At 37.7% G+C, this 20,124-nt stretch overlaps 1 protein-coding gene across 1 annotated transcript in view; it reads left to right on the top strand.

The window, feature by feature from the left end:
• LOC126100250 (uracil phosphoribosyltransferase homolog) overlaps nt 1–17,469 on the top strand; it is a 47,256-nt gene extending 29,787 nt beyond the window's left edge. The window contains exon 6 of the mRNA XM_049910833.1: nt 14,876–17,469. Coding sequence (XP_049766790.1) covers nt 14,876–14,950 — 75 coding nt within the window. The 3' untranslated portion in view covers nt 14,951–17,469. The remainder of the gene's footprint in view (nt 1–14,875) is intronic.
• Nucleotides 17,470–20,124: the final 2,655 nt, after the last annotated feature.

The raw sequence follows: 20,124 nt of genomic DNA, 5'->3' as shown, positions 1-20,124 counted from the left end.
TCCTCTCTTCCCGTTATCCACCAGGTCTCAATCTCCGCTAATTTCAAGTTGCCGCCACTCATACCTCACCTGTCATTCAACATCATCTTTGCCTCTGCACTTCTGCCTCGACTGACATCTCTGCCCAAACTCTTTGTCTTTAAATATGTCTGCTTGTGTCTGTATATGTGTGGATGGATATGTGTGTGTGTGCGCGAGTGTATACCCGTCCTTTTTTCCCCCTAAGGTAAGTCTTTCCGCTCCCGGGACTGGAATGACTCCTTACCCTCTCCCTTAAAACCCACATCCTTTCGTCTTTCCCTCTCCTTCCCTCTTTCCTGATGAGGCAACAGCTTGTTGCGAAAGCTTGAATTTTGTGTGTATGTTTGTGTTCGTTTGTGTGTCTGTCGACCTGCCAGCACTTTCATTTGGTAAGTCACATCATATTTGTTTTTAGGTATACAGACACGTGGGAAAAATATATTTAAAAAGAAAGATGATGAGACTTACCCAACAAAAGCGCTGGCAGGTCGATAGACACACAAATAAACACAAACATACACACAAAACTCTAGCTTTCGCAACCAACGGTTGCCTCGTCAGGAAAGAGGGAAGGAGAAGGAAAGACAAAAGGATTGGGTTTTAAGGGAGAGGGTAAGGAGTCATTCCAATCCCGGGAGCGGAAAGACTTACCTTAGGGGGAAAAAAGGACAGGTTTACTCGCACACACACACATATCCATCCACACATACACAGACACAAGCAGACATTTGTAAAGGCCAATGTCTGCTTGTGTCTGTGTATGTGTGGATGGATATGTGTGTGTGTGCGAGTAAACCTGTCCTTTTTTCCCCCTAAGGTAAGTCTTTCCGCTCCCGGGATTGGAATGACTCCTTACCCTCTCCCTTAAAACCCAATCCTTTTGTCTTTCCTTCTCCTTCCCTCTTTCCTGACGAGGCAACCATTGGTTGCGAAAGCTAGAGTTTTGTGTGTATGTTTGTGTTTATTTGTGTGTCTATCGACCTGCCAGCGCTTTTGTTGGGTAAGTCTCATCATCTTTCTTTTTTTATATATATATATATATATATATATATATGTGTGTGTGTGTGTGTTTGTTGGTTGGTAATGAGGATCACCCTGTGGTTAAACATGCCTTGGTGCACGGCCAGCACATCTTGGCACAGTGTTACACTGTCCGGGTTATCTGGATACTTCCCACTAACACCAACCTGTCAGAACTCCGGAGATGGGAACTTGCCCTTCAGCATATCCTCTCTTCTCGCTATCCGCCAGGCCTCAATCTCCGCTAATTTCTAATTTCAATCTGCCGCCGCTCATACCTCACCTGTCTTTCAACATCATCTTTGCCTCTGTACTTCCGTCCCGACTGACATCTCTGCCCAAACTCTTTGCCTTTACAAATGTCTGTGTATATGCGGATGGATATGTGTGTGTGCGCGAGTGTATACCTGTCCTTTTTTCCCCCTAAGGTAAGTCTTTCCGCTCCCGGGATTGGAATGACTCCTTACCCTCTCCCTTAAAACCCATATCCTTTTGTCTTTCCTTCTCCTTCCCTCTTTCCTGGCGAGGCAACCGTTGGTTGCGAAAGCTAGAATTTTGTGTGTGTATGTTTGTGTGTCTATCGACCTGCCAGCGCTTTTATATATATATATATATATATATATATTTATATATATATATATATATATATATATATATATATATATATATAGAGAGAGAGAGAGAGAGAGAGAGAGAGAGAGAGAGAGAGATAATTTTTAAATTGATTTATTCCTTGATTATATTTCTTTAGATATTATGCTTTCAGGTGTGGACTATCCATGATCATAAATGGTCCTGTGATTCCTTTTTGAGATTAGAACTATGATGATCTTCTTTTACCAACACAAGATCGTTTATTTCAAATGTTGGTTTTATTGCTGACATATTATAATTTTGTAATCTTTATATCAGTTGATCTATGCAATTGATTTTCTACTATTTTGTCTAATTTAGCACTTTCTTCCTGCTGTACTTCTCGCCATATGATGAATTTTAATGGCAGTTCCCCTATAAATTTTCTTCATAGTATTTCTACAGGAGACAATCCCATAGACAAATGGGGTAGTTAATTAAAAACCATTTGAAATTCTGGCACTAATTTTGCCCAAGTTGTATGTCTCGGTGAACAGTAAGTTCTGCATAAACGTCCTATCTCCTTCATAACTCTTTCACATGGATTCAATTTTGGATTATATTTTGATATCGCGGTATGCCTTATGTTCTCCCAAGCTACAAACTCTTTAAATGATTGACTCACAAACTGTGAACCATTACCCATTAATAATTTCCTAGGTTTTCCTACCTCTACAAAATATTTGCACATACAGTTTGTAACTGTCTCTGTGTTAGCTTGTGCTTGTTTAATTATGTATAGTGTAATATTTTTAGACCAACGCTCTAATAGAACGTAAATATAACTGACACCTCCTTGACTTGTTGGTAATGGTCCATAGACATCTGAAGCTGTTAAATCATGTATAGCTCTAGGTATTATAGGATACATTGTGTAATGTGTTCCTTTATTATTTTCCTTCACCTTTCGACAGACTTGACAGGTTCGTAGTAATCTTACAACTTTCTTACGTAGGTGTTTAAAATGGTAAAACTTCATCGTATGTTTTATACACTTTCTTACTCCAAAATACCCATACCTTTATGTATAAACCAAATTAAATCATTTTGTGCACACTCAAGTACACGTAATTTCCAATATGATGTATTTGTATTCTTTCTCCAAAACAACACTTGCTTGATCACTGTCCAAAGTTTGTCTTCTGTGGGCCGTAACTCATTTTTCTCATACTATAACATTTTAAGATTTAACTCTTCTTTGTCTTTCATTCCTTGCCTAATTTTATTAGCTAACACATGTACTCCGTCTTTCGTATAGCTTATATTCATAAAATTTATATTAAAATCATTCCTTGTCCAGTAGTTCTCTGAGAATTACTCATTCCTAATGGCTATCATTATAAAACATTTGGTATGCAATTTAATGTTCCCTTGATGTATACTATGTGTATCTGAAACTTCTCATGAGCCTCTTATGTAATAAATGGCTTTCCATTAAGTATATCGATGCTCGATGATTCGTATAAATAATGATTTGTAAACCCCAAATCAGTGTTTCAAATTTCTTTAAGCTCCATACCACAGCAAGTAATTCTTTCTCCATTGCTGTATAATTCAGCTCATGTTTGTCTAGGCTGCAACTAGTGAAAGCAATGGTTTTATGTTCTCCCTCTTCTGGGTCCCATTTCCCTTAAAATACTTCTGCTGCTATGCCATATTCTGATGCATCTGTTGTGATGCCAAATGGTTCACGAAGACTTGGATGGTTTAAAATAGGAGCATTGACTAGGGTATCCTTTACTTCCTGGAATGCCTTTTCTGCATTTTCATCCCATACCTATTTCACCTTTTGCCTTAATAGCAATAGTAGATATAGACTATTCATGACTTTTCCTTGTATATACTGTCTATAAAATCCCTCTAATCCTAAAAAGGAACGCAACTGTTTTACATTCTGAGGACGTGGACAGTCTTTAATCCCCCTAATACATTCTGGATCTGGCTTAATTCCTCTTATTCCTACAAGATATCCCAAGAATTTTAGTTCCTCTCGCCCAAAGTGTGATTTAGCGAGCTTAATAGTTATTCCCTTGGTATAAAATTTCTCTACTAGTGTTCTTGCAAGTAAATCACAATGTTCCTCCCAGGTTTCTGAAACAATAAGTATATCATCTACATAAATCAATAGCTCTTGTAACAACTTTCTCCCTAATGCCTGATCTAATGCTCTTATAAACACTGATACTGATATGTTTAACCCAAATGGCAAAACTTCAAACTGTTATTACTTTCCGTCATATAGGAATGCAGTATAAGGTCTAGATTATTTAACTAATTTCACCTGCCAGTACCCATTGTAAGATCCATGGAACTAAAATAATTTACTTTTGCAAAATGAGCAAGTAGGTTGTCTATGCATATGGGACGATCTTTCTCCGGTTCACTGTGACAATTCAAAGTTCTTGCGTCTAGTATTAGGCACACAACTCCTGTTGCCTTTTTGACGACTAACAGTGGATTGTTGTATACGCTTGTACTTCTTTCTATAACATTATTATCTACCATTTTATCTATTTCTTCCTGTTTTATGTTGATAGTTACTGTGTAAGGTCTACAGAAAAAAAGTTCCTTGTTTTTTATCTTAAAACTACATACTTAATTATCTATATTCCCTGGTTTGTCTGAAAATACATCTGAATATCTGCATAATATTCCATATAGCTCTTCCTTTTGAGTAAAGGTTAACAGTTCCCATTCGTAAGCCTTTGCATACAAATCAGCTTTATTTGCAGTTTGTTGTAGATTGCTTACATCCTTCTCCATTGAACTCATATTTGCTATTAACTGTAAATAATTACTCCCATTTAGTCCTTGACAGCCATCTGTCTTAAACAAGATCTCTTCATTACAGTTATCTAGATTGCACTTAAAAGAAACACTCTGAAAGTCTCTTACCACTGCGCATTTCATTAACCAATCTACTCCTAGTAATACTTGCGTTATTTATTTTAGGGACTATTAACATGGTTTGTTCAAACATCAGTTGATCTGTTCCAAAAGTAATCCTTGTTTCCCATTTCACTACATTGCTCTTAGTACCTGCAATACCTACAATAAGGTAACTTAAGAAATTCCTTTAGTTTTCCACTTAATGGCCATTCCTCCGAAATTATTCATACTTTGCTTCCTGAATCAGTGTAAATTTCCACTCCTTTATTTCCTATTCTTCCGATTACAATTGGTTTGCGTTGCACCTTTTCTAAATTTTTCTCTTCCGCTAATAACCAATCATTAATAAGTGATATTTTACTATTAGTGATCATTTTATTTATATATGGGCCAAGTATTGTTCTGTGACATACTGGAGTCTGGCCCTTGACCCAGGATTTTTCACGTTTTCCATCACAGTGACCGGATACCAGTTGGAACTTACTTCAATAATATGCTGATTTGCTTCGGAGTCATTATTTCGTTGCATATTTATTTGTTGATTTTTGAGGTTTAAACACCTGCGAGTTTATCAGTCTGATTTCTTCCCCCTCTAGGTTATTGTGATTTAGACTGGTATCCCTGCTGTGAACAGTTTCATTATTGCTTACTATACAATAATTGGATTCCTTCGTCTGCGGTAATGAATTAGGAAAGGATTTGTTCTTCCTATTTCCCGTATTTCGGTCATTCACTGAATAATTTTCATTTCTTTCAGTATTCAGTGTGCCTAAACCTGCAATAAATGTTAATAACTCGGTCATGGTTTTCCATCCTCTAGACAATATTCCTTGTCAAGTGTGGTATGGTAAATGTCTAATGAATACTTTTACTAAGTGCATTTCATGTATTGGATCATCTAAGTATTTCGATTTTGTCAAATGCCATTCTGTGTACTTTTTATATGTGCCCCATGAATTATTGTATGGAGTAGGGTCTAATAACTTTAAGATTAATTTTTCCTGACTACTTGAAGACCAGTACTTTCTCTTAAAGCTTTCCTCAAAATCTTTCTAAGACACACATTCTTCTGCGTGAGAATTTCCCCATTCCGCAGCATCTCCCATTAAATATCCTAATGCAAAATCTATTTTCTTCAAGTCATCCCTCTTTTTAGGTAAAGATCTGGCAAACACTCGTAAAAAATAAATTGGGTGTACATCACCGTCTGGTTTATACTTTGGAAATTGCTTTGCTAATTTAAACCCATTTTCCTGTACATAAATCCTGTATTACATCTTTAGTTACTCCCATCATAGTTTCAGGTTTACTGTTTTTCTAATTTCCTTTTATTATCGTCTACTGCTTTCCATATTCTATTAAGTTCTTGTTTATTGTTAATTGTCACTTCCCCAGAGGTGATTTTGTCATTATTTATTTCTGTTTTGTCTTTTACTTCTTGTTCTATGAGTAACTGTAAATGTTTTTCCAAATGTTTTATAGCATCAGGTGTCCCTCTTACAGCATTTCTCTGTATGGACGTGATGCACTTATTTGCATCGGAAATACTAGTCGTACCGCATGGAATCGGGAATTCACATTATCTACATAGCCCGTCCGCTGTCGGGTTGTTATTCTATGTACACTTTCTTGTAAACCATCTGTTAATACTAGTTTAGCTATTTGTTGTACCTCTACTGGCATTGATTCTCATAATTCATTTACTCTAGAACTTATTTCCATTATTTTAATGTTTTGATCATTAATTTGTGCGTTGAAGTTAGATTCTAAGTTAGCTTTAACCTCTTGTATTTTATGGCTGAGTATGTCATCTATTGATTCAGTAATTTGTTCCTTAATGGACTTAATTAATTCTACTTGTTCCACTTTCTATCCTTTCTTACCCTTCTCTGCTTCTTCTTTAATTATACTTTCTAGTATTGATCGTAATTCCTCGTTTTGCATTCTCATCTTTCTTGTGATTGGCATACACTATTTATTACCAATCGACAGTATTAGTATTAAACCCTATATTCACAGAACTGCTTCTACTATTTAAATGTTCACGGCTCACCCTTCTTGGGAACTGTGAACTGCATACTGGTTGTAGAACAGCCAAAGCTGGCAGTGAAGCTGAAGCTGACGTCTGCTCTCGTGCTGCTGCTGACTGGACAACACACCTCCCCATACTCGCGCAATTGCTCGCTGCTCTGCATCGATAACTCCTGTCGTATCGACGTCCACCATATGCATTATCCAGTCAAAACAATTTTGTTAAGTTCTGAACTAATTTTGTGCACTCACTGCTTGTAATATGGGTGCACTTTCTGCTGCCACTGTATTTTTCTTTCTTTCTGTTTCAGTTTTGCGACAGTAAATTATATTTTGGATTCATTATGTGTTTACTATTCTTTCATAGACAATTCATTCAAAAGAAGCTCTTAATTATTTTTGATTTCTTGTTGTGTGCTTTATAAGGCAATGTTGTTGATCACTGGTTGCCAGGGCCAACTTCTCTGTCTTCTATTCTTTGGAGTCGTAATTCTGACTCAAATGAATTTTCTGCACTTGTTGGTGCATTCTCCTTTTCGTTTACCAGTGTCGCCATATGGGGTGTATTTTTCCGTCTTTTCCTGCTGTTGCTTATTTTGTAACATATGTGGTGGGTCTTATACGAGCACTAGCGGGAAGTTGCGTCCATGGCCAATATAACAGGGCAATATTGTGCCGATCCCAATAGACTGCCAAATGAAAGTGGTATTACGTCATGCACTTCTCTCAGCATTGTACCGTTCATCCGGAACCCACACTTTATCTTAATGACGATCCACTCACTGTAGTGGAAACATATCAATTTCTAGGACTGGTTTTCGACGCTCGATTGACTTCGCTCCCTCATCTTAGTCAGCTTAAGCAGAAGTGCTGGCAGAACCTCAATGCCCTCCGTTGCTTGAGCAACGCCAATTGGGATGCAGATCGCTGTATGCTGCTGCAGCTCTACAGAGCCCTTTTCCACTCCCGAATTGACTATAGGAGTGTGGTTTATGGTTCGGCAGCGCCTTCAACATTGCATTTATTCGACATTGTGCACCACTGTGGGCTTCGATTAGCGACAAGAGCTTTTAGGATGAGTCCTTTGACCAGCGTACTGGTGGAGGCTGGTGTCCCTCCACTACAGATCAGGCATGCGCAACTGTTCGCCAGTTACGCAGCACACATTCATAGTTCCCCTGGGCATCCGAATTACCGTCTCCTTTTCCCGCCTGCGGCAGTCCATCTCCCGCATCGGCGGCCCAGAGGGGTTAACGATTGCGTTTCACATGCGGTCCCTTCTCTCCGAACTGGAGTCCTTCCCTTTAGCACCTCTACTTGCAGTCCGTTCACATACGCCTCCATGGTGTATGCCTCAACTGCAGCTTCGTCTGGACCTTTTGCATGGCCCTAAGGACTCTGTTAACCCCACCGCTCTCTGCTGTCACTTCCTCTCGATTCTTGACGTGTTCTGGGGCTCTGAAGTGGTTTACACCGGCAGCTCAATGACTGATGGTCACGTAGGCTTCGCATATGTTCATGGAGAACATGTTGAGCAGCACTTTTTGCCAGTTGGCTGCAGTGTTTTCACTGCAGAGCTGGCGGCCATATCTCATGCTCGTGAGTACATCCGCCCATGCCCAGGCGAGTCATTTCTCCTGTGTGCAGACTCATTGAGCAGCCTACAAGCTATCGACCAGTGCTACACTCTGGTAGCGTCCATTCAGGAGTCCATCTAAGCCCTGGAACAATCCCACCGTTCCGTGGTGTTTGTGTAGACCCCAGGACACATTGGAATCCCTGGCAATGAACTTGCCGACAGGCTGGCCAAACAGACGACGCGAAAACCGCTTCTGGAGATAGGCATTTCCAAAGCTGACTTGCGTTCTTTCTTACACCGCAGGGTTTTCCGGCTTTGGGAGACGGAATCGCATAACAGCATGCACAACAAACTGCGTGTCATTAAAGTGACTATGAATGTGTGGAAGTCTTCCATGCAGGCCTCTCACAGGGAATCAGTTCTCCTCTGCTGGCTCCGCATTGGCAAAACGTGGCTAATGCATGGTTACCTGCTCCATCACGAGGACCCACCTGTGTCGCTGTGGCTCCCAAATGACAGTCGTCTACCTCTTGTTGGACTGCCCACTTTTAGCTGCTCTGCGGCAGACTTTTAACTTTCCCAGCACCCTGCCTTCGGTGTTGGGCGACTGCCTCCACAGCAGCTGTAGTTTTACGCTTTATCCGTGGTAATGGGTTTTATACTTCTATGTAGGTTTTAGCGCATGTCCTTTGTCCCTCTGTGTCGTCCACCCTAATGCTTTTAGGGTGGAGGTTTTAATGTGTTGCAGAGTGGCTGGCTTTCCCTTTTTATTCTCGTGGTTGGCCAGCCACTGTAATTTGCTTTCATGTTTTACTCCCTTCTGTTACTAGCACCTCTGTCTTTTCTTTCACTCTTTTGTTCCTTTTAGTATTTGTTGCCTTCCCTTTGTTCTTGTGGCTTTTGCTTTCTTTTCGTTTGTGTTATATGTTTAGTCCGTTTTATTCTCACCCTTGTGGCATTGTTTATTAGGAACAAGGGACCAATGACCTCGTAGTTTGGTCCCTTCCCTGTCTTTAAACCTCGGTAAGCTATCAGACAAACTAGCCAAAACACTGAAATCCCGAAACTAAAAACATGATTTTATGTAAGAGGCACTACAGCTAATCTCCTATTCAACAGCAAGGACAAAACAGATAAACTGAGCAACAGTGGGGTCTACAAAATAACCTGCACTGACTGCAATAAACTGTACATTGGTCACGAGCCGGGCCATATCAACAGGACTGACCGAACATGAACGCAGCTGGAGATTAAATAAAACAGACTCCACATTTGCTGAACATGTGCTCAAAGAAGGAAACAAATATCTAACACACACAGAAGTGCTACATATAGCCAACAAAGACAGAAAACTCAGCCTACTAGAAGCACTTGAAACTAACAAATGCTTATCCCTAAATCCCCAGCTGGTTCTAAATGAACAATTGCAACTGAGCACATCACCACTCTTAAATTTTACACAATAAAGTAAACCTGCTACTAACCACTAAGTGTCCCAATAGTAAACAAATTCACACCCCAATATAATGTAATGTCCCTTATGTGTTTACATTCCCAACTGTAATTCAACTGTAACAATGTAATATTTGGTATTTATTAATGCACAATTTTTTAATAACAAAATGTAACCCCCAAAGAAAACATCACTGTTATACAACCAACAATTAGTGTCCAGTGCAACTGTTCACAACAAATACAAAAAATTGTAATTTTGAAATAATGTGTATTCTACATAATTCTAATTGTTTTCATATATGGTACTGACAAACCATAAAATGAAATTTATTATGTTAAAGAACAGTTTTACAGAACAAAAAGTCAAAACACCCGTTTGACAATTCCAAAGACAATACCACAACTAAAGATCGTATGTAAGTGCGTTGTATCTTAGTCCAGAATGTTTGGTTCGTAAGACCCCAAGCTCCTTGTAAACAATAGCCAGTAGTTATCCGAAGACGGCCTAATAAGCCGAAAACTAGTTCATACAAATAAAAGTCAGAACAACAAAAAACCGCCTAAGTGTTATTCAATCCTCAATATGGAATTGTTCTATCAAGAAGCAACGGAATATTCCATAAATAATTTAATTTAGCCTCTCGGCAAATAAATTTTTTGACAGTGTAAAGCACTTTTTCACAAAAACTGTCGGATTGTATAGTTTCCGATAGCTCATTGTCCTTTCAGGTTTCTTACCGAAAAAGTATTGTTAAACTTCATTCATTTATGCATTTGTATTGACACATTTTTCGAATTTGATCAAGTAAGCCTGATACACAGCACAATGTATAGAATAACAGCCTGACCATATCTTACTTTGTTCCAGTTCTGTTTAAATAACGTAGTAATTATTGTAAAATGCCTGAATATTTAAATTTTTCTTTTATCAGGTCTGCCTGGTGTAAGGAAAATGTTTGTTTTGTCATCCAATACACTCTTGACATTTTTCTACAACTACAGGGAATAAACAAAGTGTTTCATTGTTAAGAAAGTACACATTATTCAAAAGTTATCACAAGAACTGTGCGTCTGGAATTGTTATAGAAGATTTGATGTCAACAAATTAAAGTCCTGACTGATAGAAGTTGTGCCTAATGTAACATCATAATCGGCCTTGATTTTTTATCCTCTGCTAATCACTCGTGTAACAATTAGGTTTACAACAATTAAGATGTTGATATAAAAGATGGAGACATTTTTGGTGTGGTTTAACTGTTAAAAATTCACATGTGTGCACTTTGGACTTGGCGCTGTACAGCACTATGTCCTCTAGTAATGGCTGCATCTGCCAATTTGCACGCTAGACAGGAAAGAGGAAAGGCTGTACAAACTGCTGTTTATAAGTGATTCATTGTGAGGCAAAAATTACCAACTTTAACAGTTCTTTAAAAATACTTATAGTGCACCTTAGCAGCTAAAATTTTGACAGTGCACTACTTCTGGCATGAAAAATTTCAGCATTAAGTTTTGCCATGTCAGATTGGGGCCCTGCCCACATTAGAGTTTACCATCATCATCAGTCACAGTAGCTCAAAGTGTAAGATATTTTTCTGGATTTAAAATTATCTCAGGTCATTGTTGTAACAAAGTAGACTGACCAGTTCATTTTTGATTAGTACTGAACATGATATATTGAAGATAGCAAATTTCTCAAAGATATGAAAGCTCATAAAGTAGATATTTTGGTTATTTTAAAAAGTAAGTGACTATAGTGTTGTTTGTAGGATGATAAAAGCAAATTATATAAAAATTTGTCTTTATTTGAACCCTAAAACAAAATTAATATTGCATTAAAATTTTTAATACTATGGCTAAACAGGTTGGCCAGTCTAACTCCAGCATCAGGTGGTGGCAACAGATAGGTTAGGGCTGTCTTTGGTCTGGGCTTGCCAATGCTAACACAATTACTGGGGTCCAGTTTTCACATGTGTGCTACCTTTCTGAAACTTAAATTTTGAATATTTCATTAAATAAATTTTGAATATTTCATTAAATAAAATGTTTCTGCTCAGCTTATACTTTTTTCATCAGCCACATATAAATTATACACTGAACAATAAGATTTAGAAAATTACAGCTTAACTTTCGACTGAGCTGACCTGTAAAGTGTGCCAACCCCAAATAAATTGTCTTGTACAGTTCCATTGTTGTTTTACAATTGCGAGCGTGTACGTATTTCTTAATCATTGCTTAAGCTAATACAGTGATACACTGTATCATATGTCCAAGGGAACAGCAGTAATATAATAAAAACAGCAAGCTAAGGTGAGAAAAAAAATTTGACTCCCGCAAGAAAATGCCCCAGATTCTGAGCTAGCTGCACAATCCCACAATGAGGCAGTTGTCTATGACACAATTAGTAATCAAATAAGCATTTGGCAGTGGTCTGATGCAATGACACTGTTTAATCATCAGAGGAAGTAATTACGATGTGATAACACTTGTATGTGGCAACACAGTGATACAATGAAAATTTATTTTATTATTGTTGAATTAAACAGTAATTTAGCTCATATAATATAAATTGATTTTATTGTTGTTTAATTACACTTAAGATAAAACTGTGATTTTGCTCCTGTGCCTGTGGTGAGCAGCAATATAGCTGGCATATGTAGTGGAGGTATGGAAGAGGTGTGGGGTGGGATAACAGGGAAGGGATAGGGAAGATACTAGTTCTGCCTATGGAAGCATACAGAGACATGATGGGCAAGATAGGGCTGCTAGGTGCAGCATCAAGTGGTAGTACTGTGAATGGGGTGGGGAGTAGAGAAGGAGAAAGGAAAGGACTGTATTCGCCAGGGTTGGCAGGTACAAGCAATGTTTATTACTGGGGTGCGAGTAGGAAGGGAGGGAAGTGGAGGACAGCAACTAAGAAAGGTTGAGGCCAGGGGTTACAGGAATGAATAGTATGTTTTAGGGAGAGTTTCCACCTGCACAATTCAGAAAAAGCACTTGTATAGTCCTTTCCCCCTCTCTAGCTCTCCTGTCCCCCCACTCTTCTTTCCGAAAGCACAGCCACTGATGCGCCTAGAATTCCATCCTGTCCCCACCGATGTCCCTACATGCCCCAACAAGCATCACCCCTGCCCCACACCTTTTCCATACCTCTAGATTCCTGCTCACCTCAGACACAGTTGCAGTTGGGCCTTAGCACACGGAGATGGCTGTGTGTGTGTGCGTGTGTGTGTGTGTGGGGGGGGGGGGGGGAGAGAGAGAGAGAGAGAGAGAGAGAGAGAGAGAGAGAGAGAGAGAGACTTTTCATTGTTTGAGAGTTTTGACTGTCCCTATACAGGAGAGGGTATCAGCTTGAGCCAGTCATAACTTCACTTCCTTTTCCTCATCTCTTATCTTCTTAGTGTGTTAACCAGCCACTGACCAGCATGACTCTGCTCATCTGTTATTACCCTGGCATTGAATGCTCCACCACATCCTCCAAGGGGCTCTGACTACCTCTCATCGTGCCAGGAGATGAGGGATATCCCATGCAAAACGTTTAGTTCAATGGGCTCATCTAATCACCACAATTTTTGTGGTATACAGGTTTTCTGTAAAATTTTTGTAGGGCCTGTAACATATTTTTTGTTAAAACATATTTCATCTTTTCATTTCAACCATCTTCAACTTCCATTGTAGTGCTTCCCCTCGCAGGTTTGTGAGTGGGTTCTTTACAATTCCACATATAGTTGCAGAATTTGCCATTTGTGCCACACCAAATGTATTCAAAATGCTTATGAAGTTATTATCAATTTCATTGTCAAAGTCTGTGCTAATGTTCATTTGTTCACAAATCGTTATGTTAGTTCTGGGACTGGTGAAGAAAATGTCCACATTACCACTACGTGAGTGGTACACACAAACAGAATGATTAATTCCTCATGGATGTTAATTTAGTTGTTGCCAATTCAAAATGCTTACCTGCACTAATTGTAATCAGACCTTCTCTAGCTCTAAACTGTGTGCCACCTCTGATATAAAAACAGGATCACCCCACCCTATAATGTAGTTCTACAGTAGCAATTTGCACATTCATATGGTGATAACAGTATATGCTATATCTCGTTGCGTCTACACCAGTGCTCTGTAATGCATACCACCATGCTGTTCAAAGACTAATTCAGTTGCAAGCTTGTGTATTTTTAATAGACTGTCGATTTTTTAAGAGTAGATAATTCTGAGCAACTTTCTGTGGTGTTTGTGCTTTCCAGAGTGATAAATTGTATCTTTCTTCTACACACTGAAGAAATTTCTAAATTGGTTGAGTTATTTTTAAAGTAGGTAAGCCTGTTGTCATGATTTATCCTATGAAAGGCCTAGTCCATCTGATCACAACACATACTGCCCAACTCCCACACCTACTACATCCTCATTAACTAATTCCACCAACCTTAAATTAAGGTGTGCATTTTCACTTTTTCCTGCGGGATATACTGAAGAATACGATACAACCTGTCAGCTTGAACAGTGACCCTATTAATCAGTATGGAGACCGTGATGTCATAACTATCGCAGTAGCAGGATCTGAGTAGGAATATGGAGTTTTGGGTGGGAATGTTCTTACACTTTAAAATAAATTAAAAAATTTGGAAAAAAAAACAGAATGGCTGTTTTGCAAAATTCATTATACCATTCCTAAAATAAATTGGTCCTTAGATTACATTTTATTGAGATCCAGAATTTTATAACATCCTTATGTGAGACATAGATAACTTTCATTACTTTTGTACTGTAGGTGAATGTTACAGGCATTAGTGAAGTTGATACTAAAAGAATGGTTAGCTAAAGGGAGTACGATGTTAGAATTATTTTTTTTTCTAATTTTTTAAATTCAAAAACTGGAGTGTATTTAATGATCCTTGGAATAGTATGAACATTCTTATCTGTTCACAAATTTTAAATGCTTTGAATCCCAAAGTCTTTGCCACAGAGTAAAAATCATTCACAATAACTGAATTGGAATTGCAGCACATGACAATCAGTTGGTGGTTCTGAAAAATTTATATTGTGTGTAGTGGAAGGTACTATCTTCTGCCAAGTACATTCCGTTTTGGCAATGTGTGTTTGATTATTGGAAAGGTTACCGAATGGTGATGATGGAGCTGGTGCTTTGCTTTTATTTGATTGTTTTACAAAAATCATTGTACATGGATTTAGAACCTTTTGTTTTGCATAGAACAGCACTTATTCATTGTTTCTATTGTGTTACAGATGAAGATATTAACATCAGAAATACATGCTGTGGCTCCAAACCATTTTGGTCAAAAATACTTTGGCACTGACTGAAAAATCACAGATATCCTCAAATTAGAAGTGCTGTATGGAAAGTGAAAATTCGGCGATACATGTCATCTTAAACATGGTCTTCTGGGAGAATACTGTGAAGCATTCTTGAATGAATTTTTCAAATTGGGAAAGCATTTCCTCCCCTCATAGTATTGTGTTTTTTAATGATACTATTTACTTGAGAAAGTGCTTTTCCTGTAAATTTAGTAAGGATTACTGGTGAGTCAGTTGTTTTAGTTTCCTATGAAAATAGCACAACATATTTTTACAGTGTGTAAGTTTCCAAAGAATAATGAATCGTTTTTTATTTAGTATTTCCATAGAGCATTAATTTTCTGTTTTTAGACCTGTCTCTCCAAATTAATGGTACTTATATGTGTGTGCCCTGCACCACATTTTTCCAGTATTGATTGTATACTTAATATAACACGGTAATTAACTATTATGTTAAATATTTTTTTTTATCCAAACATGGGCTTAAAACTGTTCTTAGTTAGTACACATGCTTATTAGCAGTAGACGGAGAAGCTACCAGGATACAGTGAAAAGCAAAAACCTAAGGTTCTATTTTTTTTATATTTGTTGCTTTTTTTCATTACCAGTCTCCATTTAAAATTGAGCTGAATTCACACCAGTGGAGACACATGCAAATGTTCAGTGAAGGGGGTACTGAGAAATATTTAGTTCCAAGGATTCGGTGGTTGATGCTTTTTGCTAGACACCTTTAATAGCAGATGAATAGTTTCACCAAAACTTGAAACAAGAAAATCAAGTATTGAATGAAACTATGAGTTTTCAACACAACAGCTGCAGCATGCATAGTTGTGAATGTTTCACCACCAGGCCACAGTGTCATGTGTGTGGCTTTGCTTTTGCTGCCGGCAGCCTCGTGGCAGTCAGCAAGTTAAGCAGTGTTTCAATTTTTTTTGTCATCCTTGTTTTCTCAAGATAAAGATGTTACATGTGTACTAGTACATTATCACTTCCATTTAGAGTAGACACACACGTTAATTTATAATTGCATTTTTAGATTTTATCAGCTGATGTTTATACTTATTATTGTGAATGTAATATGGGTGTATTCCTTTTGGCTAGTTGTCCAAGTCTTTAATAATTATTATTGATGTACATTGTGGCTTTTTATCTGTCATTTAAGTGTCAGGCTATCAATCCAAAGGTTTGGTGTTTAATGTCTGTCTGGTTCAGGAATTCCATATGGTACTTAATATGTTCACCTGTGATGATACTCTGTGTGATGAAAGAGTAAATATTGCCCAGCTAAATGAGCATGTTCCTAATTCAGAGCAAGGCTAGGGCTTGCTCCCAATAACATGCATATAATGCCAAGTGATTTTTTTTCCAGTTGCCCTTTAGTATGTTACTAATTTATATCACTTCTGTATTTATTGAATTTCGTATATTAAAATTCTGCTTAAAACTAGGTGGCTGATGAGATCAAAAGGGCTATATGTCCCTTATACCGGTGAACCAGTTTGTATAATCATATTTATAACAAACATTTTATAATGAGAATCATTAGTTGAAACTGAGTTGTGATAACTTAAGTTTGTACCTGCGCTGTTGCTAATGGTATTCTAGTAACTTAGTAAGAATTAAACAGAAATTCATAGTTGTGGTGATCTTTTACATGAAGAAATTAAAACTAGTCAGGCAGATTTTGTCAGTGTCAGGGTGTGTAGTAATTACTGCAGGGTACTGATGTTGTTAACTGCAATTTACTAGTAGACTACTAAATTATAGTGAAATGTCTTTTGGTATAAGAACTCTGCGATGATTATGGAAATATGAATCTCTTGATTCAGTTTAAATACTAGTCGTGTGCCCAAAAATTTTACTTCCTATTTTGCCTCTTTTGTGTAAAAATCATTGTACAGGCATATTCAGAGTTTTAATTCTAACTTAGTATTTATTGGTTAATTTTGTTCCTGAAAGAGCTAATTCTTAATGTTAAATTTGCTGCTTGAAATTCTGATACTGCCATTTTTACATGTACACAGTTTTTTAGAATTCTCTTAATTTGCAGATGACTAGAATTTCTTTACTTTATTAATTGTACTTATATGTAATTCTAGTTCAACATGTGATAAATTATGTTTGATAGCCATTGTTCCTGAAGCAGTTGATTATTAATGTTAAAATCACAGTTTGAAATTCAGAGCCTTCCATTGTAATGCATTTATGTCATAGTGTTGTGAGATATTTTTATGAGTTGCAGGTGACTACTTGTTTCAGCATATGAATTTCACTTATGTATCTGATCTTTAACTGTTCTGATGGTGTGATTCTCTTTGAATATGTGATAACTTGATAGTCATACTTCTTTTGAGAGTTCAGATGTGTATGTCTATTGAGACAGTGCTGTAAAGGTAAACTTATGCGAAAGTAAACACATTTAAAATTTTTCTTTATTCTTACACATTTGAAACTTCATAAATACTTGTCATGTTACTAAATGTTTGTACCTGTATTGTGTAATAAAGTTATACAATGTTTGTTAATTGGTTGTAATGCAATTTATTTTCACATCCCCACTTCCCTCCCAAAATACTATTCTCATAATTTTAAGTACTCTTATTATGTGCCCCTCCTCTCTTCAAAAGAACTAAAGAATAATTAATACTAGCTGAATACTCACACTTCACTACGGAATTTAAAGAAAAGCATGCACAAACCATTACTCTGGTAACACATTCACCCAGTCACCACATTCACCTAGAACTACAACTTGATACCATTTCCCAATTATGGTGGATTCATTTCACAAAGTATGGGAATTAGCAGCTCAAGTTATACTAGCTGGTGTATCATGAATCAATAGCGACATATGGAATTTGTATGTGGAAAATCCAAGTTCAAAATCATCTCTAGATTTTACACCAGTGTCCTGAATTAAATTGCATGTATCTCGGTAGTGGCCCATATAGTCAAAGCATATGATGCTATTGATGGTGATCATCTGTATGTGTTAAGAGACGTTAAGCTTATTTGCTTGCCTTGGTGCTTTGGAGAGTAGAAAACTGTATGCAAGTATTGGGCTTCACCTTCTCATTCATTGGCATCTCCTACACTGCTCATATCCGTTCATTATTCCTTACATTCAAAATGTATACTTACAGAAGTTTTCATATAAAAAGTGCCTATATGCACAAAGAAAGAAATCCTTCCCAACTAGGTAACTGAACCTATCCTTTGGGATATCACAGCTAACAGCACCATGACTTTACTGTTGGTCAAAGTATTAGTTGCGACCAAGTGAAGATAGCGACAAATTTGTGTAAGAGTTTAGAAATGAGTTTAGCTGTATCGTGAAGTTACTTACATAGGTCATCAGATGTTTTGATAGTGATGGCGATAGATAAATGATAAGTATGTGTAGGTAAATATCACTTTCCATTTTTACAACACTTCTGTTGACAATGATCATTATTTTGCAGGGTGACACCAAAACAATCAAGCTGCACTGTGATCTTACACACAAAGATGATTTGTATAACTTTGTGTTTTCTAGTCTCGGATCAAATCCTGTGAATTTGAGTGTTTGTCCCTGCAAAATACACTTTGATGGGAAACTGCAGTCTCCTGAAATCAAAAGGCAGGACACTGAAGGTAATGAAATACGTGGCATAAGCACTGTTTCCGACTGATCAGATTTAGAAATTCACAGTTGATCTGAAGTTTGGGCAGAAGTAAGGCTGTGAGGGTGGGCCATGTATCATATTTAGATAGTTCGGTCAGCAGAGTACTCCAGTCAGTTATCGCCTCTGAACTTTAAAGGTTGGCACAGAACCATCTTCAGTCGCTTGCTTTGCACCACATGATGTCATTCAGAAGCAGTTATATTTGCAGGCATTAGCTTCACAACTCTGTAAAAAAACAACCCAGAATTGCCATTTCACTCCTAAATTTACCAGAACCCTGCCTACTTAGATAAGGGAAAAAATCATCTTGGCGCACAGCACCAGCCTGCAAGGTAGTCATACTAGCATGCAAAATGCATAGGTCAACCAATGGCAGCAGCAAACTTACTTGAAGCACCACCAATTAATTAAAATTCCCAGGGAGTGACCAGCAGTTTCCATCTAACTGACAACACTACTACATATTGAATCATATCAGAACTGACCAGGACGGACGTGGAGCATTGCTACACCAATAGAGATAGAATCTCCACATGGATGTGACAGCAGTGAACAGTACATCATATAGCATTTGAATGTTTCCTCAGAACCTTCAAAGGGACAACGGACGACCTTCACAACTAGTCTGCAAAAACTTCTGAATGGATTTCAGACCTGAGCCTATAGCTATGTGCATCCATTATAAAATCAGGATAGTGATCTATGTAAGAATGTATAGATTTGTTGAGAATAGTTGTGAAGTATTTTCTCCTGTCATCATACAACAAAAAAATAGATTTTTGTCGCACTCAGCTGCGTTTTCTATTGTTGCAACATAAATCAAAACAGTTACTGTAGCAACTTCACAGGCATTTATTGATGTGTATTACCATGCATTTGTATTTGTATTTGAATTCCTCAAAATGTAATAAGTCTGTGTCTAAAACTTTTGAGGTTGGACTGGTGATAGTATAATGTCAAGTCATATTTGCAGTACCTTGAACATCAGACGTATTCCCTTGGGCATAATCAGGATGTGGACCACTGTCACCATTGACATCCTCGCCAAGCATCCATCTCCCTACTCGATAACAATATTTTGACATCGCTGCCATATTGATACTGTGGTGTGGCAAGATTTCATTCAATGGTAAGAACATAAATATGGCAAGGCAAACCAATGTATACAGTAACAAGCACTTCCTATACTTCACGTAGAACTACTTTCTGCCAGCATGTAGTGCAGCTGAAATCATAACAGACTGTGTGAGCAAGCCAGTTTTCACTAAATTGAGCATTAGTACTTATTTCCACTGACATCTTCAATCATAGGAAAAACATGCAAATGTGAGCACTGTAGAAGTAAAAACTTTATCAAGTAAGTAGTTCACTAGAATAAATTGCAGTCTTTAATGTCCAACTCACCCATGTTACCAGTGCATACCATAGCTGGATTTATACAGCTCACCATCTGACTACCAAGTGTTGTCGCTGCTCGATGGCAAGGTCAGTGTTGTGAACTTTGGTGTCCCACTG

Source organism: Schistocerca cancellata, chromosome 9, assembly GCF_023864275.1.
Source record: "Schistocerca cancellata isolate TAMUIC-IGC-003103 chromosome 9, iqSchCanc2.1, whole genome shotgun sequence".
NCBI classification, from domain to species: Eukaryota; Metazoa; Arthropoda; class Insecta; order Orthoptera; family Acrididae; genus Schistocerca; species Schistocerca cancellata.
Note: the sequence above shows the minus strand (reverse complement) of the source record. Positions and strands in the feature narration are given on the sequence as shown.